Source organism: Rattus rattus, chromosome 2 (genome assembly GCF_011064425.1).
Source record: "Rattus rattus isolate New Zealand chromosome 2, Rrattus_CSIRO_v1, whole genome shotgun sequence".
NCBI lineage: Eukaryota > Metazoa > Chordata > Mammalia > Rodentia > Muridae > Rattus > Rattus rattus.
In genome coordinates, this window is record NC_046155.1 from 117816240 (window position 1) to 117838986 (window position 22747).

At 43.9% G+C, this 22747-nt stretch overlaps 1 protein-coding gene across 1 annotated transcript in view; it reads right to left on the bottom strand.

Moving 5' to 3' along the window:
• Positions 1–22747, bottom strand: part of Adamtsl3 (ADAMTS like 3) — a 291589-nt gene that overhangs the window by 158159 nt on the left and 110683 nt on the right. Inside the window, exon 6 of the mRNA XM_032893300.1 lies at positions 16490–16726. Within this exon, the coding sequence (XP_032749191.1) occupies positions 16490–16726 (237 nt within the window). The remainder of the gene's footprint in view (positions 1–16489; positions 16727–22747) is intronic.

Consider the following 22747-nt stretch of genomic DNA (forward strand, 5'->3'; position numbering starts at 1 on the left):
GGGATAACATAAACACATACTTTAAATATATGAGCAGTGGTTTTTGGAAGACATAATCATTTATAAACAGAATCCGAGTAGAGATTATTTCAAAGTCCAGGCAGATGGAGTTTAAATAAGTGCCATTAATCCAAATTAAGCAAAATATAAAATTTCCAGATAGATCAAGTTTAATCCTTCAAGAACCAAACCAATTTTGAACGAACTTTTTCACTTGATATCTCTGAAAATTGTATTTTACTGTAGAGAAAATCTGAAATTGAGCTCCTGCCTAACTAGAAGATTTTCCCCTGTCTAGTGTTCACGGTTCTGGGACCTTCCAGGTCCTCTGCACACTGCTGGAGAAGAAAGGTAATCATCAATGAAATAGAGCTCGTGCCTAACTAGAGGCTTTACCCCGACTAACTAGTGTTCATGGTCCTAGTATTCTCCCAGGTATTCTGCACACTGTTGGAAAAGAAAAGCAATCATCAATATCAAGTGGCTACAAACCCTGTGGCCTGCAACAGCAACCTGGCTTGCAAGATGTACTGATGTTTGGGGTGGCCCAAATGCTAATCAATCAGCTTTTCAGGTTAAATGTAAAGCCTGCTCCATGAGATGGAACCCATGTCTAAAAATGCTAAAGTGGCCAAGAACCCAAGAGTAGATAGGTCAGGGGCCCTCGGGGAAGTCCTATTACTATTATTCTACTAAGGAGACATAGCACTAAAATGGCTTCTAATGACATACTGCTCTACCCCTAGATCAGTGACTCAGCCTTGTCAGAGAAGCTTCGTCTTGCATGGAAATTAACACAGAGACCTATACCTGGATGGCAAAGAGTGAGAAACTTTTTAGCCCTCAGTCCTAAATGGGACATCTCCATCAAACACTCCCCTCAAGGCTCGAGGATGTATGAAGAAAGGAGGTAGAAAGATTGTAAGAGCCAAAGTTGGTGGATGACTTCAAAAGAGCAGCATCACCCAGATACAACAGGACTGACGCACATAGAGACTCATAGCGACTGTAGCAGCACGCACAAGTCCTGCACAGGTTCAAACCTGACAAAGTCCCAGGACAGAGAAGGGGAAGTGAACACAAATTCCCACACCTAGTGAGAACCTATGTGCAATTGATACCTGCAGGGAAACTGGAAATCGGTTTTCTCCAATGGATTGTCCCTGGGTGTATCAATCACACTCCAAGGCAGACCCCGTGCTCAGGAGCAGTTAGCCATCACAAAATGGACTGTGTTTGTGGTGAGCCTTTTGTTTCATTCTCTCCAACAGAGCAATATTTTTTGTCTTCTTGGTTTGTTTTGCTTTCATTTGGAGGGAGAGAGGAAAAAGAAAATGAATCTGGGTTGGGTAGGGAGAGGGAAAGGATCTGGGAAGGGCAAGGGAGGGGAAATATGATAAAACATGTATGAACTTTTTAAGACCATAAAAAGTTGAAGAAAAGCAAGCAAGTTGCACTGCTCTTTGGAGACAGACACTCTTAAGTGTTCCAAGCCTCTCAGTCTATGAGAGGACTTCAGTTTCTCAGTTTCATTAGAAGTGACCATTGTTACTGTCTTTAGCCAATGAAATATGACCCCAACCGACCTGTGTCAATTCTGTTAAGAAGGCATATGAGAGTTTCAGCATCTCTCTATCTACTGTGGCTATGCTATAACATATAACATGAGGTAAAGCACCCCTCAGTCTAGGTCTGCAACACCTCAAGAGCAGAAATCCTGATGACCTTCATTGGCAAGTGGCATTAGCAGGAGTCAGCATTTGATTGCTTTAAACCACTGGTCTCAGAGGGTAGTTGATTTCTTCAAGGAAACCTAGCCTATAACACACAGGAGTGTAATCCAGCCATTCTAAAGCCAAGTTGGTGACAGAAGATTTTTTTAAGAACTGAGAGTTTCATGTTAAATTCCGGATCTCTGTTTTGTTTTTAAGAAAAACAAAGAAATCAATACAACTTCGAAAAAGCTTCTATTTCCTTTCCACTTTCAGTGTAATCCAAAATGGCAGAAGCTACAAGGCTTCTTCTTTTGTTTTCTTTCTTTCTTTTCTCCATCTTTATTAAATTGGGCATTTCTTATTTACATTTCAAATGTTATTCCCTTTCCAGGCCAACATCCCCCTAACCTCTCCGCCTCTCCTTTTATATGGGTGTTCCCCTCCCCATCCTCCCCCCATTACCACCCTCCCCCCAACAATCCCGTTCACTGGGGATCCAGCCTTGGCAGGGCCAAGGACTTCCCCTTCTACTGGTGCTCTTACTAGGCTATTCATTGCTACCTATGAATTTGGAGCCCAGGGTCAGTCCATGTATAGTCTTTGGGTAGTGGCTTAGTCCCTGGAAGCTCTGGTTGGTTGGCATTGTTGTTCATATGGGGTCTCAAGCCCCTTCAAGCTCTTTCAGCCCTTTCTCTGATTCCTTCAATGGGGGTCCCGTACTCAGTTCAATGGTTTGCTGCTGGCATTCGCCTATGTATTTGCCATATTCTGACTGTGTCTCTCAGGAGAGATCTATATCCAGTTCCTGTCGGCCTGCATTTCTTTGCTTCATCCATCTTATCTAGTTTGGTGGCTGTATATGTATGGGCCACATGTGGAGCAGGCTCTGAATGGGCGTTCTTTCAGCCTCTGTTCTAAGCTTTGCCTCCCTACCCCCTCCTAAGGGTATTCTTGTTCCCTTTTTTTTTTTTTAAATTTTTTTTTTATTATTAACTTGAGTATTTCTTATATACATTTCGAGTGTTATTCCCTTTCCCGGTTTCCGGGCAAACATCCCCCCTCCCCCCCCCCTTCCTTATGGGTGTTCCCCTCCCAACCCTCCCCCATTGCTGCCCTCTCCCCAACAGTCTAGTTCACTAGGGGTTCAGTCTTAGCAGGACCCAGGGCTTCCCCTTCCACTGGTGCTCTTACTAGGATATTCATTGCAACCTCTGAGGTCAGAGTCCAGGGTCAGTCCATGTATAGTCTTTGGGTAGTGGCTTAGTCCCTGGAAGCTCTGGTTGGTTGGCATTGCTGTACATATGGGGTCTCGAGCTCCTTCAAGCTCTTCCAGTTCTTTCTCTGATTCCTTCAACAGGGGTCCCGTTCTCAGTTCAGTGGTTTCCTGCTGGCATACGCCTCTGTATTTGCTGTATTCTGGCTGTGTCTCTCATGAGCGATCTGCACTCACATTTTGATCATCCGTCTTGAGTTTCATTTGTTCTAGGCATCTAGGGTAACTCAAGCATTTGGGCTAATAGCCACTTATCAATGAGTACATACCATGTATGTCTTTCTGTGATTGGGTTAGCTCACTCAGGATGATATTTTCCAGTTCCAACCATTTGCCTACGAATTTCATAAAGTCATTGTTTTTGATAGCTGAGTAATATTCCATTGTGTAGATGTACCACATTTTCTGTATCCATTCCTCTGTTGAAGGGCATCTGGGTTCTTTCCAGCTTCTGGCTATTATAAATAAGGCTGCGATGAACATAGTGGAGCACGTGTCTTTTTTATATGTTGGGGCATCTTTTGGGTATATGCCCAGGAGAGGTATAGCTGGATCCTCAGGCAGTTCAATGTCCAATTTTCTGAGGAACCTCCAGACTGATTTCCAGAATGGTTGTAGCAGTCTGCAACCCCACCAACAATGGAGGAGTGTTCCCTTTCTCCACATCCTCACCAGCATTTGCTGTCACCTGAGTTTTTGATCTTAGCCATTCTCACTGGTGTGAGGTGAAATCTCAGGGTTGTTTTATTTGCATTTCCCTTATGACTAACGATGTTGAACATTTCTTTAGGTGTTTCTCAGCCATTCGGCATTCCTCAGCTGTGAATTCTCTGTTTAGCTCTGAACCCCATTTTTTAATAGGGTTATTTGTCTCCTTGCTGTCTAACTTCTTCAGTTCTTTGTATATTTTGGATATAAGCCCTCTATCTGTTGTAGGATTGGTAAAGATCTTTTCCCAATCTGTTGGTTGCCGTTTTGTCCTAACCACAGTGTCCTTTGCCTTACAGAAGCTTTGCAGTTTTATGAGATCCCATTTGTCGATTCTTGATCTTAGAGCATAAGCCATTGGTGTTTTGTTCAGGAAATTTTTTCCAGTGCCCATGTGTTCCAGATGCTTCCCTAGTTTTTCTTCTATTAGTTTGAGTGTGTCTGGTTTGATGTGGAGGTCCTTGATCCACTTGGACTTAAGCTTTGTACAGGGTGATAAGCATGGATCGATCTGCATTCTTCTACATGTTGACCTCAGTTGAACCAGCACCATTTGCTGAAAATGCTATCTTTTTCCATTGGATGGATTTGGCTCCTTTGTCAAAAATCAAGTGACCATAGGTGTGTGGATTCATTTCTGGGTCTTCAATTCTGTTCCATTGGTCTATCTGTCTGTCTCTGTACCAATACCATGCAGTTTTTATCACTATTGCTCTGTAATACTGCTTGAGTTCAGGGATAGTGATTCCCCCTGAAGTCCTTTTATTGTTGAGGATAGTTTTAAAGAAGGAGTGAAGCATCGCATTTTGGTCATCCTTCTTGAGTTTCATGTGTTCTGTGTATCTAGGGTAATTCGAGCATTTGGTCTAATATCCACTTATCAATGAGTGCATACCATGTGTGTTTTTCTGTGATTGGGTTACCTCACTCAGGATATTTTCCAGTTCCATCCATGTGCCTATGAATTTCATAAAATCATTGTTTTTGATAGCTGAGTAGTAGGCCATTGTGGAGGTGTACCACATTTTCTCCAATCCTACAACTGATAGAGGGCTTATATCCAAAATATACAAAGAACTCACAAAATTAGACTGCAGGGAGACAAATAACCCTATTTTAAAAATGGGGTTCAGAGCTAAACAAAGAATTCACAGCTGAGGAATGTCGAATGGCTGAGAAACACCTAAAGAAATGTTCAACAAGGCTTCTTAAAAAAAGTTCAACATGAGAAAATTTGAAAAGCCAATGACCTCATGGTGGGGAAAGTGTAGGTGTTAAATTATTGCAGAAGTAGCAGAATCCAATGAACTCAGTGAACTTTCACCCTGAGCTTGTACTTTCCAGTTTACAACAGTGCCTATTGCACCCACTGTCCATACCTGAACAGTCTCCCTACAGGACTCTGTGTGAGTGTGTGTGAATGTGTGTGAGTGTGTGTGCGTGAGCGTATGTGAGTGTGTGTGTGTGTGAGTTTGAGTGTGTGTGAGTGTATGTGAGTGTATGTGTGTGCATGCGTGAGTGTGTATGTGAGTGTGTGTGTATGTGTGTGGGTGTGGGTGTGAGTGTGTGTATGTGTGAGTGTGAGTGTATGTGAGTATGTGTGTGTGTGAGTGTGTATGTATGTGTGTGTATGTGTGTGCATGTGTGATGTGTGTGTATGAGTGTGTGTGAGTGTGTGTGAGTTTATGAGTGTATGAGTGTGTGTGAGTGTTTGTGTGTGAGTTTGTCTGAGTTTGTGACTGTGTGTATGAGTGTATGTGTGAGTGTGTGTGTGGTGTGTGTGTGTGTGTGTGTGTGTGTATGTGTGTGTGTGTGTGTGTGTGTGTGTGTGTGTGTGTGTGTGTGTGTGTGTGTGTGTGTGTGTGTGTGTGTGAGTGTGTGTGTGTGAGTGTGTGTGTGTGTGTGTGTGTGTGTGTGTTTTGTGTGGTGTGTGTGTGGTGTGGTGTGTGTGTATGTGTGTGTATGGTGTGTGTGTGTGTATGTGTGGTGTGTGTGTGTGTGTGTGTGTGTGTGAATGTGTATGTGAGTGTGTGTGTGAATGTGAGTATGTGAGTGTGTGTGAGTGTGTGAGTGTGTGTGTGTGTGTGTGTGTGTCTTTGAGTTTGAATCTATGCTACTGAGTCATCTATTTTCAAGTCATCTGCTGTACTGACTGGATCACATTCCATTTTCCATTAAACTTTAGCTTTACAAATAGTCAAAGATAAAAAATATCATTCGCTGGTGAGCAGGGGCAGGTAGGCACCTTTGAGAGGAAAAAAAATGTCTGCATTAAGCAACTCCTTCGTTTTCTTGTCTTTTTGTTTTATTGCAGAATGTAGAAAAACTCACAGAGAATGAAGCAAGATCAGCTAGCCATTCCAACTCACTCATTTATGCAACTTAGAGTAGACTCAGCTTATTATAATACTGAACTGACCATGCCTCAAAACATTCCTGTCTGCCATCATTCTTTTCTCCACATGTATGCTATGCCTGCAAACTGAGCATGACCAGAAATGTGCCTATCATCTTTCTTCTTGATCTATGACCTTACACTGATCATGCTCTGTCAACTTCTAGCTATGTGCGCTCCTCTGGGTGCTTGTATACTCTTAAAATTCAAAGTGTTTCGAAGTCTTGACCCCCATAGTGATAGTGTTTGGGGCGGGGCCTTTAGGAATGGTGAGGCAGGAACCCACTAGAGTGGATTAGTGCCCCCTACAAGATGGTCCTGGGAGACCTCTCTTGTCTCTTACAACACATAAGGTCATATCAATCTGAAAACTAGGAAATAAGCTCTCATTGAACAAAACAGTTTCCAGTGCTTTGATGTGTTTTCAAACCGTGAAAAGCACATTTCTGTTGTTTATGAAATCCACTCTGGAGCACTGTTTTATCATAGAGACTGAGACATTCTGGGAAATTACCTCCCTCTGAATGCCCATTCTCCTTAATACAACTCTATGTCCCCATTGGACAGGAAGGGCACTGTACCTACTTCCTCAGATGATGATGAGCTAAATATGTAAGATGCTTAGATGATGCCCAGTCCCTAGGAAACACCCAGTGTCAGTTTTATTTTATCATAAATTTTATTACTTATTTTATAATATAATTAATCAAAATTTATTTTGTGTGGGTATTTTGTTTGCATGTATGTCTATGCACCACTCATGTATAGTGCCTGAGGAGGTTAGAAGAGGGTATCAGATCTCCTGAAGGTAGAGTTACAGACAGTGATGAGCTACAGTGTGGGTGCTGGGACTTGAACCCATATCCTCTGGAAGAGCAGCCAGTGCTTTTAACTGCTGCTACATCTCTCTAGCCCCTCATAAATTATTTTATCACATATTCTAAATGACTCCCTCTACCTATGTGCCAGACTATTTATTTGTTAAACGTAAATAAGAAATCAAGTATGGTGCTAAAGTGGTGTCTCAAGAGGTATGAGCATGCGTGCTTTTTCAGAGGATCCAAATTTGATTACTGGGACCATTGTCAGGCCACCCACAACTGCCTGTAACACTGGTTCCAGAAGGTCCAGTGTCTTCTTCTGGTTTTCTGAGACGTGGCGGGCGTGCACACACACACACACACACACACACACACACACACACACACATTTTAAGAAGGAAGAGGGGAGAAAGGAAGAGAGAAGAAGGAGGAGGAAGAGGAGGAGGAGGGAAGGAAAGAGAGGGGGGGAGAGGAGGAGGAAGGGGGGGGGGAGGAGGGAGGGGGAGGAGGAAGAGGAGGGGGAGGAGGAGGGGAAGGGGAGGAGGGGGGGGAGGGAGAGGAGGAGGAGGAAGAGGAGGAGGAGGGAGAGGAGGAGGAGGAAGAGGAGGAAGAGGAGGGAGAGGAGGAGGGAGAGGAGGAGGAGGGGAGAGGAGGAGGGGGGAAGAAGAGGGGAGGGAGGAAGAGGAGGGAGAGGGGGAGGGGGAGGGAGGGAAGAAGAAGAGGGAGGAAGAGGGAGGGAGAGGAGGAGGAGGGAGAGAGGGGAGGGGAGGAGGGAGGAGGAGGAGAGGAGGGGGGGAGGGAGGAGGAGCCAGCAGGGAGGGGGGAGGGAGGGGGAGCCAGCGAGGAGAGGGGAGGGGGAAGGAGGCAGCGAGGAGAGGAGGAAGGAGGAGGAGAGAGCAAGGAGGGGGAGAGGGAGGAGGAGGGAGGGGAGGAGGGGAGAGAGGAGGAGGGAGAGGAGGAAAAGGAGGGAGAGGGGAGAGGAGGGGAGAGGAGGAGGAGGAGGAGGAGGGAGGGAGGAAGAAGAAGAGGAGGAAGAGGGAGGGGAGAGAAGGAGGGAGGAGGGAGGAGGGAGGGAGAGGAGAGAAGGGGAGGGGGGGAGAGGAGGAGGGAGGGGGGGGGGGGGGGGGGGGGGAGGGGGGGGGGGGGGGGGGGGGGGGGGGGGGGGGGGGGGGGGGGGGGGGGGGGGGGGGGGGGGGGGGGAGAGGAGGAGGGGGAGGTGAGGGGGAGGAAAAGGGGGTGGGGGGAGGGAGGGAGGGGAGGAGGAGGGAGGGATGAGGTGGGAGGATGGGGGGGAGGAAGGGTGGGAGGAGGGAGGGGAGGGAGGAGGGAGGAGGAGGAGGGGAGAGGAGGGGAGGGGAGGAGGAGAGGAGGGAGAGGGAGGGAAGAGGAGGGAGAGGGGGGAGAGGAGGAGAGGGGGGGGAAGTGGGAGGGAGGATGCGGGGGAGGAAGAGGGAGAGGAGGAGGAGGGAGAGGAGGAGGAGGGAGGAGGAGGGAGGAGGAGGGGAGGAGGAGGAGGAGGGAGGAGGAGGAGGAGGAGGAGGAGGAGGAGGAGGAGGAGGAGGAGGGAGAGGAGGAGGAGGAGGAGGAGGAGGAGGAGGAGGAGGGGGAGGAGGAGGGAGAGGAGGAGAGGAGGAGGAGAGGAGGGAGAGGAGGAAGAGGAGGGAGAGGAGGAGGAGAGAGAAGACGACAAACTATCTGCAGAGTTGCCTGGCAAATATCAGAAGCAGAAGCAAATTTCATTCAGCAAGACCCATGGTGAGACCTGTGACTGTCTCACGCTGTCTGCTCTCCCAGCTAATGGAAAGTTGTCCCCAAGAGCATTGTGACATGCTCCTTTAAATGAGAAAATTGTAAACACACTTGCAAAAGTTACTGGCTGTGCCAAATACTCATCAGGGCTTCCTCCCCTGGTCCTGGGGCCAGCAGAGTGAATCACACAGTTCATTCTCTTGCCTGACAACTGCTGATATCCACCACCACACTGTACAAAAAGGGCATTGACGTGAATGTTATCCTGTGGAAGGAAAGATACTGACTTCAACTGGGAAGTGTCTCCATCTTTCTTTTTACTTAGCTGGTATGCACTCCCCTTGAAAAAAAATAAAAATAGACATCACCCCTTAGTGCAGCAAAGAGCTGGATTGCTCTCCTGGACTCACAAAAGCACAACCAGGAGGCACTCATTTAAAATGGGCTAACTCAGAACCAGAGATGGCTATTATCCTGCAAACCTCTTCAAATGCTGAGTTGCTGAAGCAAACAAGGAAGTTGGAGTTAAATAATACTCCAGGGGGTCTTGGACAGTGAGTACCAAAAGAGAACAGGGAAAGTGAAGTCAGGTTGATTGAAGGTCTCCTGGGTAACAGCTCTCTGGAATGTTGTTTGGAGCTGAACTGTTTTTTAAAGGGACTGATAAGGAAGGTGGCATCTCATTTCTACCCATTGAAACGATCAAATCCCAGGGACACTAAGGGGACAGCCACAGGGTGCTGAGTCAGCACCGATGCTCATCCTACACCACAGGGAGTGACCAAAGGCCTGTGCAACTCCAATTACCCATCTTGGGATTAAAACAGTCTGGGAATAATAGTACATGTCCTCTTTTTGTTTGTTTTGTTTAAGAGGAGGCAGGGGGATATGTGGGAAGCTAAAATGAAAAAGAGAGGTGTTGACTGCCATGATGGATCCACAGGAAGAAATATAAAGACTGATCTGAAGGATACTGTGCATTTGTGTATGTGTATAACACATGTCCTGCTTCCAGACTGAACCATTACGCCAAATAGAGGTATAAGAATAAGCCAAGGTGAGACTTCAATTTAGAGCCCTCACAAAAGTAAGATCTTTCTGAGTATGGCTTAGTCGCTACCATAGTGTTCTTCATGTTCATCTATACTGTAATGCATATCTGCAACTCTTTCGTTAACACTGAATAATATTCTACTATAATAGGTTAATGCATACATATTTATGTCTTTTGTAATTAATATTCAAGTTATTTCTGTATCTTGGATATTATGTATTCAATGCTTCAAAAAGGGGGAGATATGGATATTTCATAAGAGCTGATATAATGCTCACTGGGTGTGTGCTTAGCAAAAGTAATGCTGACGCATGGAGTGGTTCTATTTTTAAATTTTGAAGTAATTTCATATTGCTTTCAATACCAGTTTTGGAAAAAAAAGAAAAAAAGAAAGACTGATGATGAACCACAAGAAGCCAGAAGAGAAAGGCGTGGGGTGAGTTTTCCCTCCAGCAGGAGCAAACCATGTTGATGACCTGATTTGGAGCTTCTGGCTTCTAGACTGTGCAAGAATACATCTCTGTTATTTTAAGCTATCAAGTTTGCGGCAATCTGTTATAGTGCCCATGGGAAACTGATAAAGCCTGCTATCCACCAGTGCCTTTTCTAACCATGACACAAGCTTTACACAAACCAACATCACCAAATAGCTTTTATCAATATTTTCCCTTGTTCCTCTAGAATCCACAGAAATACTTGGTGCCATTAACCTTCCTTGTGCCACACTCTCCCCCCCTTTCTTCTCTTGCCCTTGGTCTTTACACTAATCAGAAGTCTATTCCATCCAGTCACAATGGGGAGTGCTTTCTCTATGCTTTCCCTTTAGTGGCAAGGCCAGTGTCTCCCACGTCAGTGGCTCTGCCTTTCTCAGTACCCAGAGATATTCAATCAGATCTTACAGTTATCCATTAAGGCCTCAATTTCTGTGCCAAGTTGTATATCCACAGGTGTACCAGCTCTCACCTTTGACTTACATATCTCATTCTCACCTGATACTTTGTCTTCCCCAGTGACCTCATTATCTGTCCAGTGACCCCCTTCTCTCCCCCACATCCATTCAAACATCCAGCCCTAAAAGATGTTTGTTCATCTCTTAAGTCTCCTCCCTTTCTTCATTTATCCTACCCACTGTTTGACTTTGCATCTCTCCTGAGTCCAAACTTGACCTTCCATTGTGTTCCCAGATCCCACCCCTTCCAAATATTCTGGCGCATTAGCACCCAAACGACGTCTCTGGAGCCAAGCCCATGAGAACTATTTCTTAAGGCAATTCCTCAGTGGCTCCTCTCACAGCTCACAGGAAAGGTTCACAAGTGGTTTCGTTACACACACACACACACACACACACACACACACACACACACACACACACACAGAGCCCCATCGTCTAGCACTACTGCACAGAATACCTTACTTCAGCCCTATAGAGCAATCAGATAATCTTTATGCAGCCCGATACTGAATATTTGTTCTGTATGTCATAAGCCCACTGCTTATCTTAATCTATTTAACTTGTTAACAGCTTCTCAAAGCCTCAGTTTCTAATATCACCTCATCTACAGCGTTCTCCTGTAGCCCAGACTAATCTCTTATGCCATTGGTGAAGCTCGGGGTCTTGCATATTTGGAAAGTGCTGTACCAAGGAGTTCAATCCCAGCCCTCTAAGTCGTCTTTAATAATAACAAGTTCATTTTGAGTAAAAAAGTAATGCATGCCATTGGCAAAAAGCTGGAAGAAAACAAGTATAATCCCACAGACTGATGGTGATGATGACGGTTCAACAGACAAGTCCCAAGGTGGACTGTTTGCAATAGAGGAAAATCATAAACAGCTTGTGATGCAGAAAAATGGAACTATAAGCCTTGGCCATTGAAGAGTTGTCAACAGAAACTGTTAGATAGGATGGAACAGGGTAGGCAGTGAACAGAGAGAGATTGGCAGGCAGCAAGGGGAGGCTGAAGCAATACCGTAGTGTTGACTTCCAATTTTTTTTCAGTTTACATTTACATTTGTGAGGCATTTGTTTTTGAAGGATGCCAATCTCTACCTAGAATTCTTGTAGGTAAATAGCCAGTTCTCCTAGCACAATCTGTTGGCTGTCTTCTCTCCATTACTCCTTTCTCGGAGATCACTTGACTTGTTATAGACATATTCAGAGGCTTTCTACTCGGTCCACTGGTCCATTTGTCTGTCCTTGTACTATTATCTTACTGCTTTGGTTATTGTCACTTTATACTGAGTCTTGAGATTGTATGTCAGTCCTCCAACTTTGCTCAGCTCTTTCAATCTCATGGTATATCCTTTTGGGGATGCTAATGTAAGTGGAATTGTATTTCAATATCAAATTCTGCCCTTCTGCTGTATACCACTGAAGTCACTGACATGTGTATAGCAAAGCTGTTATACATACTGTATTGCTTGTAGTCAGTTATTAGTATAAAGACAAACCAGGAGGTTTTGTCTTTACTATTTAACATACACAATCAAATGATATATAAACAAAGATAATTTTTGTTTTTCTCAATCAGTATACATTGTCTCATTTTTTATTCCCAGTATGTTGAAAAGCAGTGACGGGTTGAAAAACATTTTTGTTTTTCCTTTCAAAGAAAGACACATCAAGAAAGTGTCTAGTCTCTTACCATTAAGAGCAACATTAAGCCAATTGTGGAATTGTGATGGAACACACTTTAATCCCAGAACCCAGGAGGCAAAAGCAAGCAGATTTCTGTGAGCTCAAGGCTAGTCTGATCTACATAGTAAATTCTAAACTAGTCAGAGCTACATGGAGAGATCTTGTCTTAAAAAATATATGTACAGCAAAGCCAACCAACCAGAGCTTCCAGGGACTAAGCCACCACCCAAAGACTATACATGGACTGACCCTGGACTCTGACCTAAATGAAGTAGCAATGAATATCCTAGTAAGAGCACCAGTGGAAGGGAAGCCCTGGGTCCTGCTAAGACTGAACCCCAGTGAACTAGACTGTTGGGGAGAGGGCAGCAATGGGGGAGGGTTGGGAGGAACACCCATAAGGAAGGGGGAGGGGGGAGGGGGATGTTTGCCCGGAAACCGGGAAAGGGAATAACACTCGAAATGTATATAAGAAATACTCAAGTTAATAATAATAAAAAAAAAAAAACAAAAACAAGTAGAACTGAACACTTGTGCACTAGTGAAAAAAATATACTGTACTTATAATTCTTTAAATATACATTATCAAGTGGTGGAAATTTCCCTTGTAATTTCCTGAGGGTTCTTCTTTAACCTTTTCCATCATGAATGAGTGTTAGATTTGGTTAATTTTTTTCCTACAGCTGTTCCTATAATCATGGTTCTTCTTTAGCATGTGGATTATATTGAGTGATTTTTGAATGCTGAGTGAGCTTTGTGTATCTGGGATAAGTGTCATTGGCTGTGTTTCTAGACATTGTTGGGGTTTGTTTACTAATATTTGTTGAGATTTTGTATATATGCTCCTGGAAGAATAAATTTAGGTCTCCCTCTATGAAAGAGATCATAAAGAATGGATATAAGAGAGGGAGTTGGCTGTGACATTGTGTCTCTTAGCCATTTTAGAAGCTGCACCAATGAAGTGCCACCATGACTGCCTAAACATGAGCTGAACAAGAACAACAGGAGAGATACTAACATGGACAGGGAAAGCCCATGAAGCCTCCACCCTACACAAAGAGCTACAGGCCACTAAGGCATGCTAGAGCAGGAGACATAGTCTTCTCCAGGGAAGAGTGTACCAACCAGTTATCAGTTCCAGATGGCCCGTCCTGAATGCACACATACAAGTGACATCATACAGACTGCAAAAGTTGCATTTAGAAATGTGTATGTTTGTGTGTGTGCATATGTGCATGTTTATATATGTTTGTGTATATACACATATGTGCATATATGTATATAATCACAATCAATGAAAAAAGAGGCCATGTATTTTAAAGAGATCAAGAAGTAATCTATAGGAAGGTTTAAAAGGAGGAAGGGGAAGGAGAAATAATGCAATGACATTATAATCTCGAGAAATAAAAGAAAAATTAAAAACTATGAACTAGGGCTGGAGAGATGACTCAGCAGTTAAGAGCACTGATTGCTTTTCCAGAGGTCCTGGGTTCAATTCCTAGCAACTACATGGTGGCTCACAACCATCTGTAATGGAGATCTGATGCCCTCTTCTCGGGTCTGAAGACAGTGACAGTGTACTCACATATATGAAATAAATCTTTTAAAAAGACTATGAACAGAAAAGAATTGATATAATTCCTTTCTGAAGTATTTGTTTGAATATAAAATAAATCCCTGAGGCAAAAGACTTACTGTTTTGCAAAGTCTGTGATCATGAATTTGAGTTCTTTAATTGATATAGGCATATTCTGTTTATTTCTAATTATAGGAGGTTTGGCAGACCTTGCCTTTGAAGGAGTGGCTCCTCTAGCCTGTCTGATCTGTGGGGACAGGGTCGTTCTTACTCATCTGCATCCTTTAATGCCACTGGCTCTGAGGGGAGGAATGTCTCCACTCTCCCTTGCACTGCTTTGTGTCTGCCTCAATGTCTTAGCCTGTCTATCAGTGAGCAAGTTCCATTCTTTTCCTCGGAACTCCTCTCTCACTTGTATTGGTTATTTTCTTCTGGTTGACTTGGATGGGACTGAGCTGCATTTCCAGTTTCCTTAGGCTCAGTGCTTCAACCCAGAGCCTTCATCAGGGTTTGAAATGTCTCCGGGAGCACAGCCTCCAATCATATGCACACATTTTACTACGTTGTATTTCTGTGTTCACTAAGTTCAAAATAATTTTTCCTTTCTCGTGAGATTTTTTTCCCCTTTGGCCATGTGTTATTTAGAAATACAGGGTCTCTAAGTGCTTTGAAATTTTCCAATGGTTACCAGAGGTTGGCAGGGAGGAGGGGGTGGCAGAGGGATAAGAGACAAAGCTCAGAGAATTTTATGTCGGTGCAGAGACTTAGGATGGCACTGGTGGGTGTGTCAGTCATAGGCCTGTAATCCTAGTGACCAGGAGACCAAGGGAGAAGGACGGCAGGTTTGGTGCTAGCCTGAGCTACATGGTTATTTTGAGAACAGTGTGAGGTATACGGCACGACTCTGCCTCAAAAGGAAAATAAATCCCCAGGGGAGGGAATGGTGCCTCTAAGTCCTGATGTGAGTAATGATGTGGTGTTCAGTGCAGGCTCGTCGGTTGTAAATCTGTATAGGTTGGATGGGAAAATTGTGGAGTTGGAGGCTGGGCGTGCGTAGGAGCCAGAAGAGGTGGACACAGTGACACCTACCTTTAATGCCAGCACTCAGGACACAGAGGCAGGTGGATCTATGAACTTGAGGCCAGCCTGGTCTACAGAGAGAGTTCCGGGATAACCAGGGCTACACAGAGAAACCCTGTCTCAAAAAGCCAAGAAGAAGAAAGAGGAGGAATGAGAGAAGGAAGAAGAGGAAGAGGAAGAAGAGGATGACAAGAAGAGGAGGAAGAGGAGGAAGAGGAAGAAAAGGAAGAACAGCAAGAACCAGAAAAGAAGAGGAGGAAGAAATGGAGAGGGAAATATGCCTTACACTAAATTCTTCTAGGTATCTGTAAGCTTCCATTGAAATTATGTTAAAAAACAGACCTGAGGGTTGGAGTAGCATAAATTTGTGTAGGAGGAGCCTGGAAACCCTGGCAGGGCTCCTGAATTTTAGAACAACTCATCAAGAACCACCAAGGGGACTATTAGCAGAAAGACGGCATTTATATGTTAAACAAACAAAATAATCACAAAGTAATAATAATTTTAAAAAGGAAATGACCTGAAAGTGGAAGGGAGCTACTTGGGAAAAGGGAGGGAGGCGAAGGATGGAGCAAGAAGGAACCTGAAAGGGAACGGGGAAGAGAGAGATAAAGATCAAGCTTCCTCCCACGGCTGCTGGACTGTGTGCTGTGGCCGCTGTTCTTCCCTAAGCCTCCACAGGAGATGGAGTGCTGAATATCCCTCCTTCGTATTGTTAGTAACCCAGGTACACACATATACACACACAAACATGTATATACACCACATGTTAGATAGATAATAGATAGATAGATAGATAGATAGATAGATAGATAGATAGATAGATAGATAGATAGAATGAGCATCCTTCGGAGAAAACGATATTTCTATGATGTCCAAGTAGTCCTCAAAGTGCCTCTGGAACCAGTCTAAATCCTTGCTCATTACATACAATACACTGGAGTTCATGCCTCAGTCCCGTTCATCTCAGCTCTGCAAAATGACCTGACACATCTGATGGCTTGCCCTTGACCCCAGAGATCTGCACTGCTCTTCCAGCACTCTCAATGGAGTGTGGTCCTGGAGATCACAGCAAAGCTTTGGTGGCCTCATTTTCCCTGAGAGCTGGGCATCACTCCTCCCCGTGAGGCAGAAATTCTGGGAGGGAGTAGCAAGTAATACTACCTCAAACACTTCACGGGGAGTCTGCTTTGCATGTCCTACTTGGAGAGTCCCTGATCCGAGAGAAATATTAGAAGTTATATATTTTGATTCTGTGCAGGCAAAAATCACGTTAAATAAAGAAAACCCGATTGGAATGCCAGATATCCAGGGTTTTGAAAATGGTTCTCAGCAATCAAAACAGAGGGAGAATTCTATCACTTCTCAAAAGCTAACCTTCTCTACTGGGAATGTATTTACAATGAAATGATCAAAATCTTTTTATTGAGAATAGGCACAGCACATCCCCAAACCCAGGACAAGTGTGGCAAGAGTGACTTACCTGGCAGATGCCACTTATGCACATATCCAGAGTGTCAGCATTGCAACGAGTTCCATCCAGCACTTTGGGTGCCAGCTCTACCACCAAACTCTGTCCCCGAGCATGACACTTGAGTGCACATGGGGCAGCAGGGTCATTGTGTAGTGGAATCCATTCATAATAATGACCCTGGTACTGCACATCATTGTAGGCTGAGCACTGCTGGGCTCTGAAATCTTCTGCATCTGCTGGGCAGTCCTGCCGGTAAACAGAAGCAACCATGAGCACGTGCAGGGTAACAAGTCACAGGGTCAACAGAAGGCTGAACCAGACCCCAACTGTCTCTAATGAGACACACCCCACTTCATCACCCCAGTTTCTCCCACCCTCTTTTCCTCTCCCTACCTCCAAGCTGAATCTGCATTTCTACATTGTGGGTCTCTGCAATGTGGACCTACTCAGGATACTATTTAATTATTTAATTAATCTGGTCTCTTCCATCCAGGTGTTTTGCCCAGTAATTAAGGCATACTAGGTGTAGATGCTAATTTTGCCATGGCTTAGCCGTCTTGTGTGTAAACTGCCAAATGAATCTGAATCAAGGGGAACTCAAAGACCTTTACATCTCCAAGGTGATTCAAGGTCTTCTTAGGAGCAGTAGTAGTCCTGCCCCTCAGGGGAATCAGTTGACCCCATTTTAGCCCCAAACTGCTGTTTTATTAAAATATAATAAAATTATGTGATAACTATCTTAACATATTTTCATACACTATATGATGTGTTTTAATTATATTCACCCCATTACCCTCCCTTATTCTGTCCTACTGACCACCTTCCTCTTCCCAATTTGTCATTCTACTTTAATGTCTTATTTTGTGTCCCTAGATACCCCACACCCACCCCTAGCAACTAAATAAATCCCCAGGAAGGAATGAGTCTTGGCCAAACCTCTCTCTGTTTTATGACAATCGCTGGCTGTGCTTGCGCCCCCCTCCCACCTCTTTCTCTGTCTCATCTCCCATTGCTCTTTACTGGTACCAAATATCTGTCTTCACAGGCTAGTTCAAGATTGTGTCTGTGACAAAAGTAAATGAAACCTGACACCCTGGGGCACCCTCATAGTAACAGTAAAACAAATGTTGATGACCTGGAGGAAGTTTTTATATCATTATGCATTCTTCCTTCTAGATAGTTCTGAGGCAAGATGCTGGATGAGACATGCTCACACTCTAATACTCTTGTTTCTATTACTTTATACTCTCCCTGTTATGAAGATAATTAATGTTCGTTCTAAGAACATTGGAGAAAATTTCTATTAAAATGAATAAGTTACAAAGATTCCCATACTAAAATATTTATACCAATCTTGATTCTTTCCCAAGGGTTTGTTTCTGGAAATAAAATTTTGAGTCCAAGTGCGTGTCTATTTTACGGACCACTCCAGGATTGCTAAATGGTCATCCGGACGTATATTATGGTTAGCAATGGGCCACACAGGTTGCCTTTCTGGATCCTTCTTCCTCAGTCGGATATTTTCTAATCAGAAGTGTATAATGGAATTCCATTTCTTTAATTTACATTTCCTTCTTATTATTTAGGATTTGTAGGCAGTCGTGCAAATTTGCTTTTATACCAAATCTTTGAAAATTCCTGGTTTTGTGTCCTCTTTTCTGCCTTTGTATTATTTTTAGCAGATAAAGTTACTACATTTATAGTGAAGGCATCGAATCTGATCATTTGTGTTGGAAATTTTTTCACTATTTAATTTTGTTCTGGGTGCCTTGTGAAGTCCAGAAGGCTTAAATGATTATGCAGCACTCTCTCTCTCTCTCTCTCTCTCTCTCTCTCTCTCTCTCTCTCTCTCTCTCTCTCTCTCTCTCTTAATGTTTCTTACCCTAAAAGATTTCTTCCTTTTTTAATGGGCTACAAATTCTTTTCTTACCCTGCCCTGAGGACAAATAAGCAGTGAGTGCATTAGTCTTGTTCCTTTATAGGTTGGCAACGACATCTGACTCTGAGTTTGGGCTTTGTGTTTTATGTGTCATTGTTGTTCTGGTGTTTTCCATTTTACTTTGGAGGTAGGGTCTCTGTAGCCCAGACTGGCTGTATTTGTTCTTTAACTTACAGTTCATTTTGCTCTGCCTCACCCATGTGCAACTGTGACCAGCTTAACTCTTTGTTGTAGCTGGAGTTATTCAGATAAGTATTGTGAGGTAAAAATCTCACCTCACCCTATTTTTTCCAGAAAAATAGTGAATGTTTTTTAACATGCTTCCAAAATATAGCTTATTTTATGTCTTACCTTTTTTTTCACCCAAATCAAACCTCTGTTTTATTGTTACAATAAGACCTCAGTCCTCCAGATCCTAAAGAGACCTGGTGGATTAGATAGATCTGTCATTTAGCCACACCCATTCCAGGCAGCAGAAGGCAAGCCATCATTACTAGAGGTGAATTATGTTCGCCTGGACGATTGGAATCTTTGAAAGGGCAAGGACAGAATACATATTAACACAAATTTCCCAGAGCCTACCTTGGTCTGTGAGTCTGAAATCACCTGCATTGTCCCACTAGGAGCCCTCTGAAGCCAGGTCTGCACCAATTCTTCTATAAACTTAGAGCCACATAAAACGAACTGTAGGCATGGAGACTTCTAGGAGAATGGCTCTGCCCATAATCATCCATGAGTAACCACTATTAGACTCGTTGGACTCGAATGGCTCAGTCTTTAGGCTATCGTGCTGTCCTGGTTTAGGAACAGTTGTTCACCTTACATTGTCTGTCCAGATGTTAATCAACAGTTGCGCATATGCTTTTGGTCGTTGTGAACATCCTCAAACCCTTCAAAAATAGTTGGAGAATGCATAGACCATGCCTAGCAAACTTTCCCATGGGCTCACTTGTACTGCGTTGGTATAAAGCATTCCAAACTCTGACTGCATTCATTTTTGTCGTCTTATCTGGATAAAGCTGAACCCCAGTCATGGACAAATGAGGCACAGCCAATGAAAGTAGACTGAAGTTGGATAAATTTTCTCTGTGGAAATGGGGACTCTGTCTTCCATATGACTGATGACAAAATGACATCATCTACTTCCTCATAAGCCATGGTCAATGTTCTCTTTCAAATTCTTTGAAACCAAAGAAAAGTGTTATGAAAGCTGGAAGCAAACACACACACACACACACACACACACACACACACACACACACACACACACACCTGCACTGGGCTCACAGGTGCTCTTTGGGACCTTAATAGTTTGTCTGCCTGACTGCTGTAAGTCAATAAACGTAATAAGTGCTAGTTAACACGAGTTTAGGATGCCTGCCTCAGCTTAGTCCTTGCCCAGTGGGTGGCCATGTTTGTCATCCATGGCCAGAACCCACTATCCAGAGGTACACTGGTTTCTGCCAGGTCAAACTTTCCCAGGAATTTGAAATTACACATGCACACACACAGGCACACTCACAGGCACATGCACAGCAATAGAGATGAGAAGTCACATGAAGGGCTGGGCTAGGCTGGCCCTTCCTTTTATGACACGTGTATCCAAGCACAGCCAGGCAGTTCCCATTTCAGAGGAGAATAGCTGAGATATGAAGGGAGAAAAAACAATTGGCAAGCTATGTATGTTGTAGAAGGAGAAAGTAGCCGGAGTTTTTGCTTTAATATCATTACACCCCATGTATTTATACAGAGGGACAGTGAACATATGACACAGGGCAAAGGTCATAAAGTATGTTCAGTAGACATGTGTTGCCTTGAACTCAACTGTCCAGAAGAAATACATCTCAGAGAGAGAGGAACTTAGAAGCACTCTGAGCATTCAAGTTTTCTAATGGTGACTGGACTATATCATGGCTACCACTTTCTAAGAAATGTAGGGGCCAACAGCATCTTAGTTAATTGCTTTTATTTATGTTACGGTCTTCTAGCATCAACACTAAGCCTGTCTAAGTTTAGAGTTGCCTGGCTTAGCTAGATGCAACTCAAGACATCGTAGAGATTGTTGTGTCTTAAAAATAGCCTAGTCTAGTCTCATGGTTGAAGACAGATTTGAGAGGACACACCTTTCTTTAAAGGTTCATTATTCATTTGGAGGTATGTGTATGTATGTGTGTCCAGAGGTCAGAGGTGGGTGTTGCAGCTGCTGGACCTAGAGTTATAGTTATGAGCTTCTCAACATATGTTCTGGGAACATATGTTCCAGTCCTCTGAAAGAGCAGTGAGTTTCCTCAACCACTGAGCTATTGAGCCCCCAGGACATGGCTCTTACATAAAGCAGAAGCAACAGCAATGGAAAGAAAAGAACACCTCCAAGAGAAACACCAGATGAAAGACTGTTAAAAACTAGCCACTTGTGGGCTATATGGCACTAAAGAAGGACCCTGCAAAGGCCATGTCTAATGTCGCCTTTTCTGGAAGCCATCAGGAAGCCCACTGTGCAAAGCTCACAGTGCTCTTTAAAAAAATAAAATGCCCACATTGCAAAAATGTTCCTGCCAAGTTGTAAGATACTGCACAGCTTTGAGGACATTCTCTTTGCTTCTTCCAACACTGCTTTTAGTCCCATAAACCCTGGACTAAGAAAACATGAGGTCAATGAATCCAGATATTGGAACTCCTGGCTGACATCATGACTTCTTCTGCACATTTGCTCTATAGACTCCTGATAAGGACAGTTCTCTCCCAAGTACAGAAGTCTGGGCGCTGGCTGTAAGGATCTATGCTGAATGCCAATCAAAGCTTATGTCTGAGAGAATTGATATGTCAGGGTTGGGGGATACCCAGGAACCTTGACCTGCTCAGAGAAGGGGAGAGGGAAGGGAGGGGAGGGTTGTGAGAGGGGGTGACTGGGAGGGGGCAGTGAGCAGGATGTAAAGTGAATAAGTAAAATTTAAAAAAAAAAGTTTATGTCTGAAGAGTGAAGTCACTTGGAAGTTACCATGCTGCACAGAGGCTTGTCTTGTTATTCCCTGATCTTTCAGCCCAAGGCCCCCATTTCTTTTGAGAGGGAACCCAGGAGCCCCTAAATCATAGCCTTAATTATTGGAGAGAGTACTGTGAGTCCGTTCTCTTTCTGCTCAAGTCTCATTCTCCTGACATCAAAGCATAGTTGGTCTTCAGCCCGAGAGGTGAGAATTCCTCATCTGTGTGTTCTCAATGCATTTCCGATGGCACCATGCCTCTGAACAAAAGACTGTCTAGTGTTTTCTTAGCCAGTGATGTTTGGTAAGCTGTTCTGTGGTGGGCAGAATTATGAAGCACAACAGTGGGGATGATCTCCTCAGCAGAATCACTTGAACAAGTAGCAGAATTCAGATGGGCACAAAGGATTTCATGTTTCTGACTTGGCTTCAGTTGCTTCTCCATTTCTTTCCCTGTTTTTTTCGCTGCTCTTGGTTCTCTGAATATTCAGGTGTTTGCCACTCACCCAGGGCGTGTCCTGTAGCAACTACTGGGCTCACGGAGTGTTGCAAGCCATTGCACATTTTGTTCCTGCTGCATCATGCATCATTTCATCTCCTAACAAAACTGGAGATGTCTTTCTAAGAGAACAACCGCATCTCCAGCAAGAGTTCCTCAATGCCCCAGAACTTCATTTTGATCCCTGCCATTTCAATTTGAGTATACGTTGCTAAAGAGGAAAAAGGTTGGAATGGAAAAGATTGGTTGTTTTTATTAGTTTTTCATGATTGATGTGTGTATCATGCATATGTGCATACCAAAGGGCAGTGCACATGCATGTGTGTGCATGTGTGCAGGGAGGCTAAAGGACAACCTTGGCAGCCATCCCCAAGAATGCCAATGACCTCCTTTGAGATGGGGTCCCTTTTTGCCTAGAGTTTACTAACCAGATTAAGATGACTGGCCAGTGAGCGCCATGTCTCCTCCTGTCTCTGACTCAGTAATGCTAGGATGACAAGCCCACCACTGTGCCTGGAATTTTCACATGGGTTCTGGGACTCAAATTCAGGTCTTCGTGTTTGCAAGGCAAATTCTTTACCAACCGAATTCCCTCCCCAGCTCATAATTTTGCTTTTTATAATTGCAAAACAAACCATTCTAATTCTTAGTGCTGAATAATGTAACAAACAAGCACTAAGGCTTATATAAATCCTTCCTTCTGCGTGACCTTTGGAGTCACCTAGCCCTGTCTGCAGTGGCAGAAACACCATTATAGACCTGTTCCTATCCATAGTCTTTCTTTGAGGCCCTTGAAAAATAATTTCACCCCCAGCCTCAGTTCCACTTCACATGCCTGTGTGTTTTCA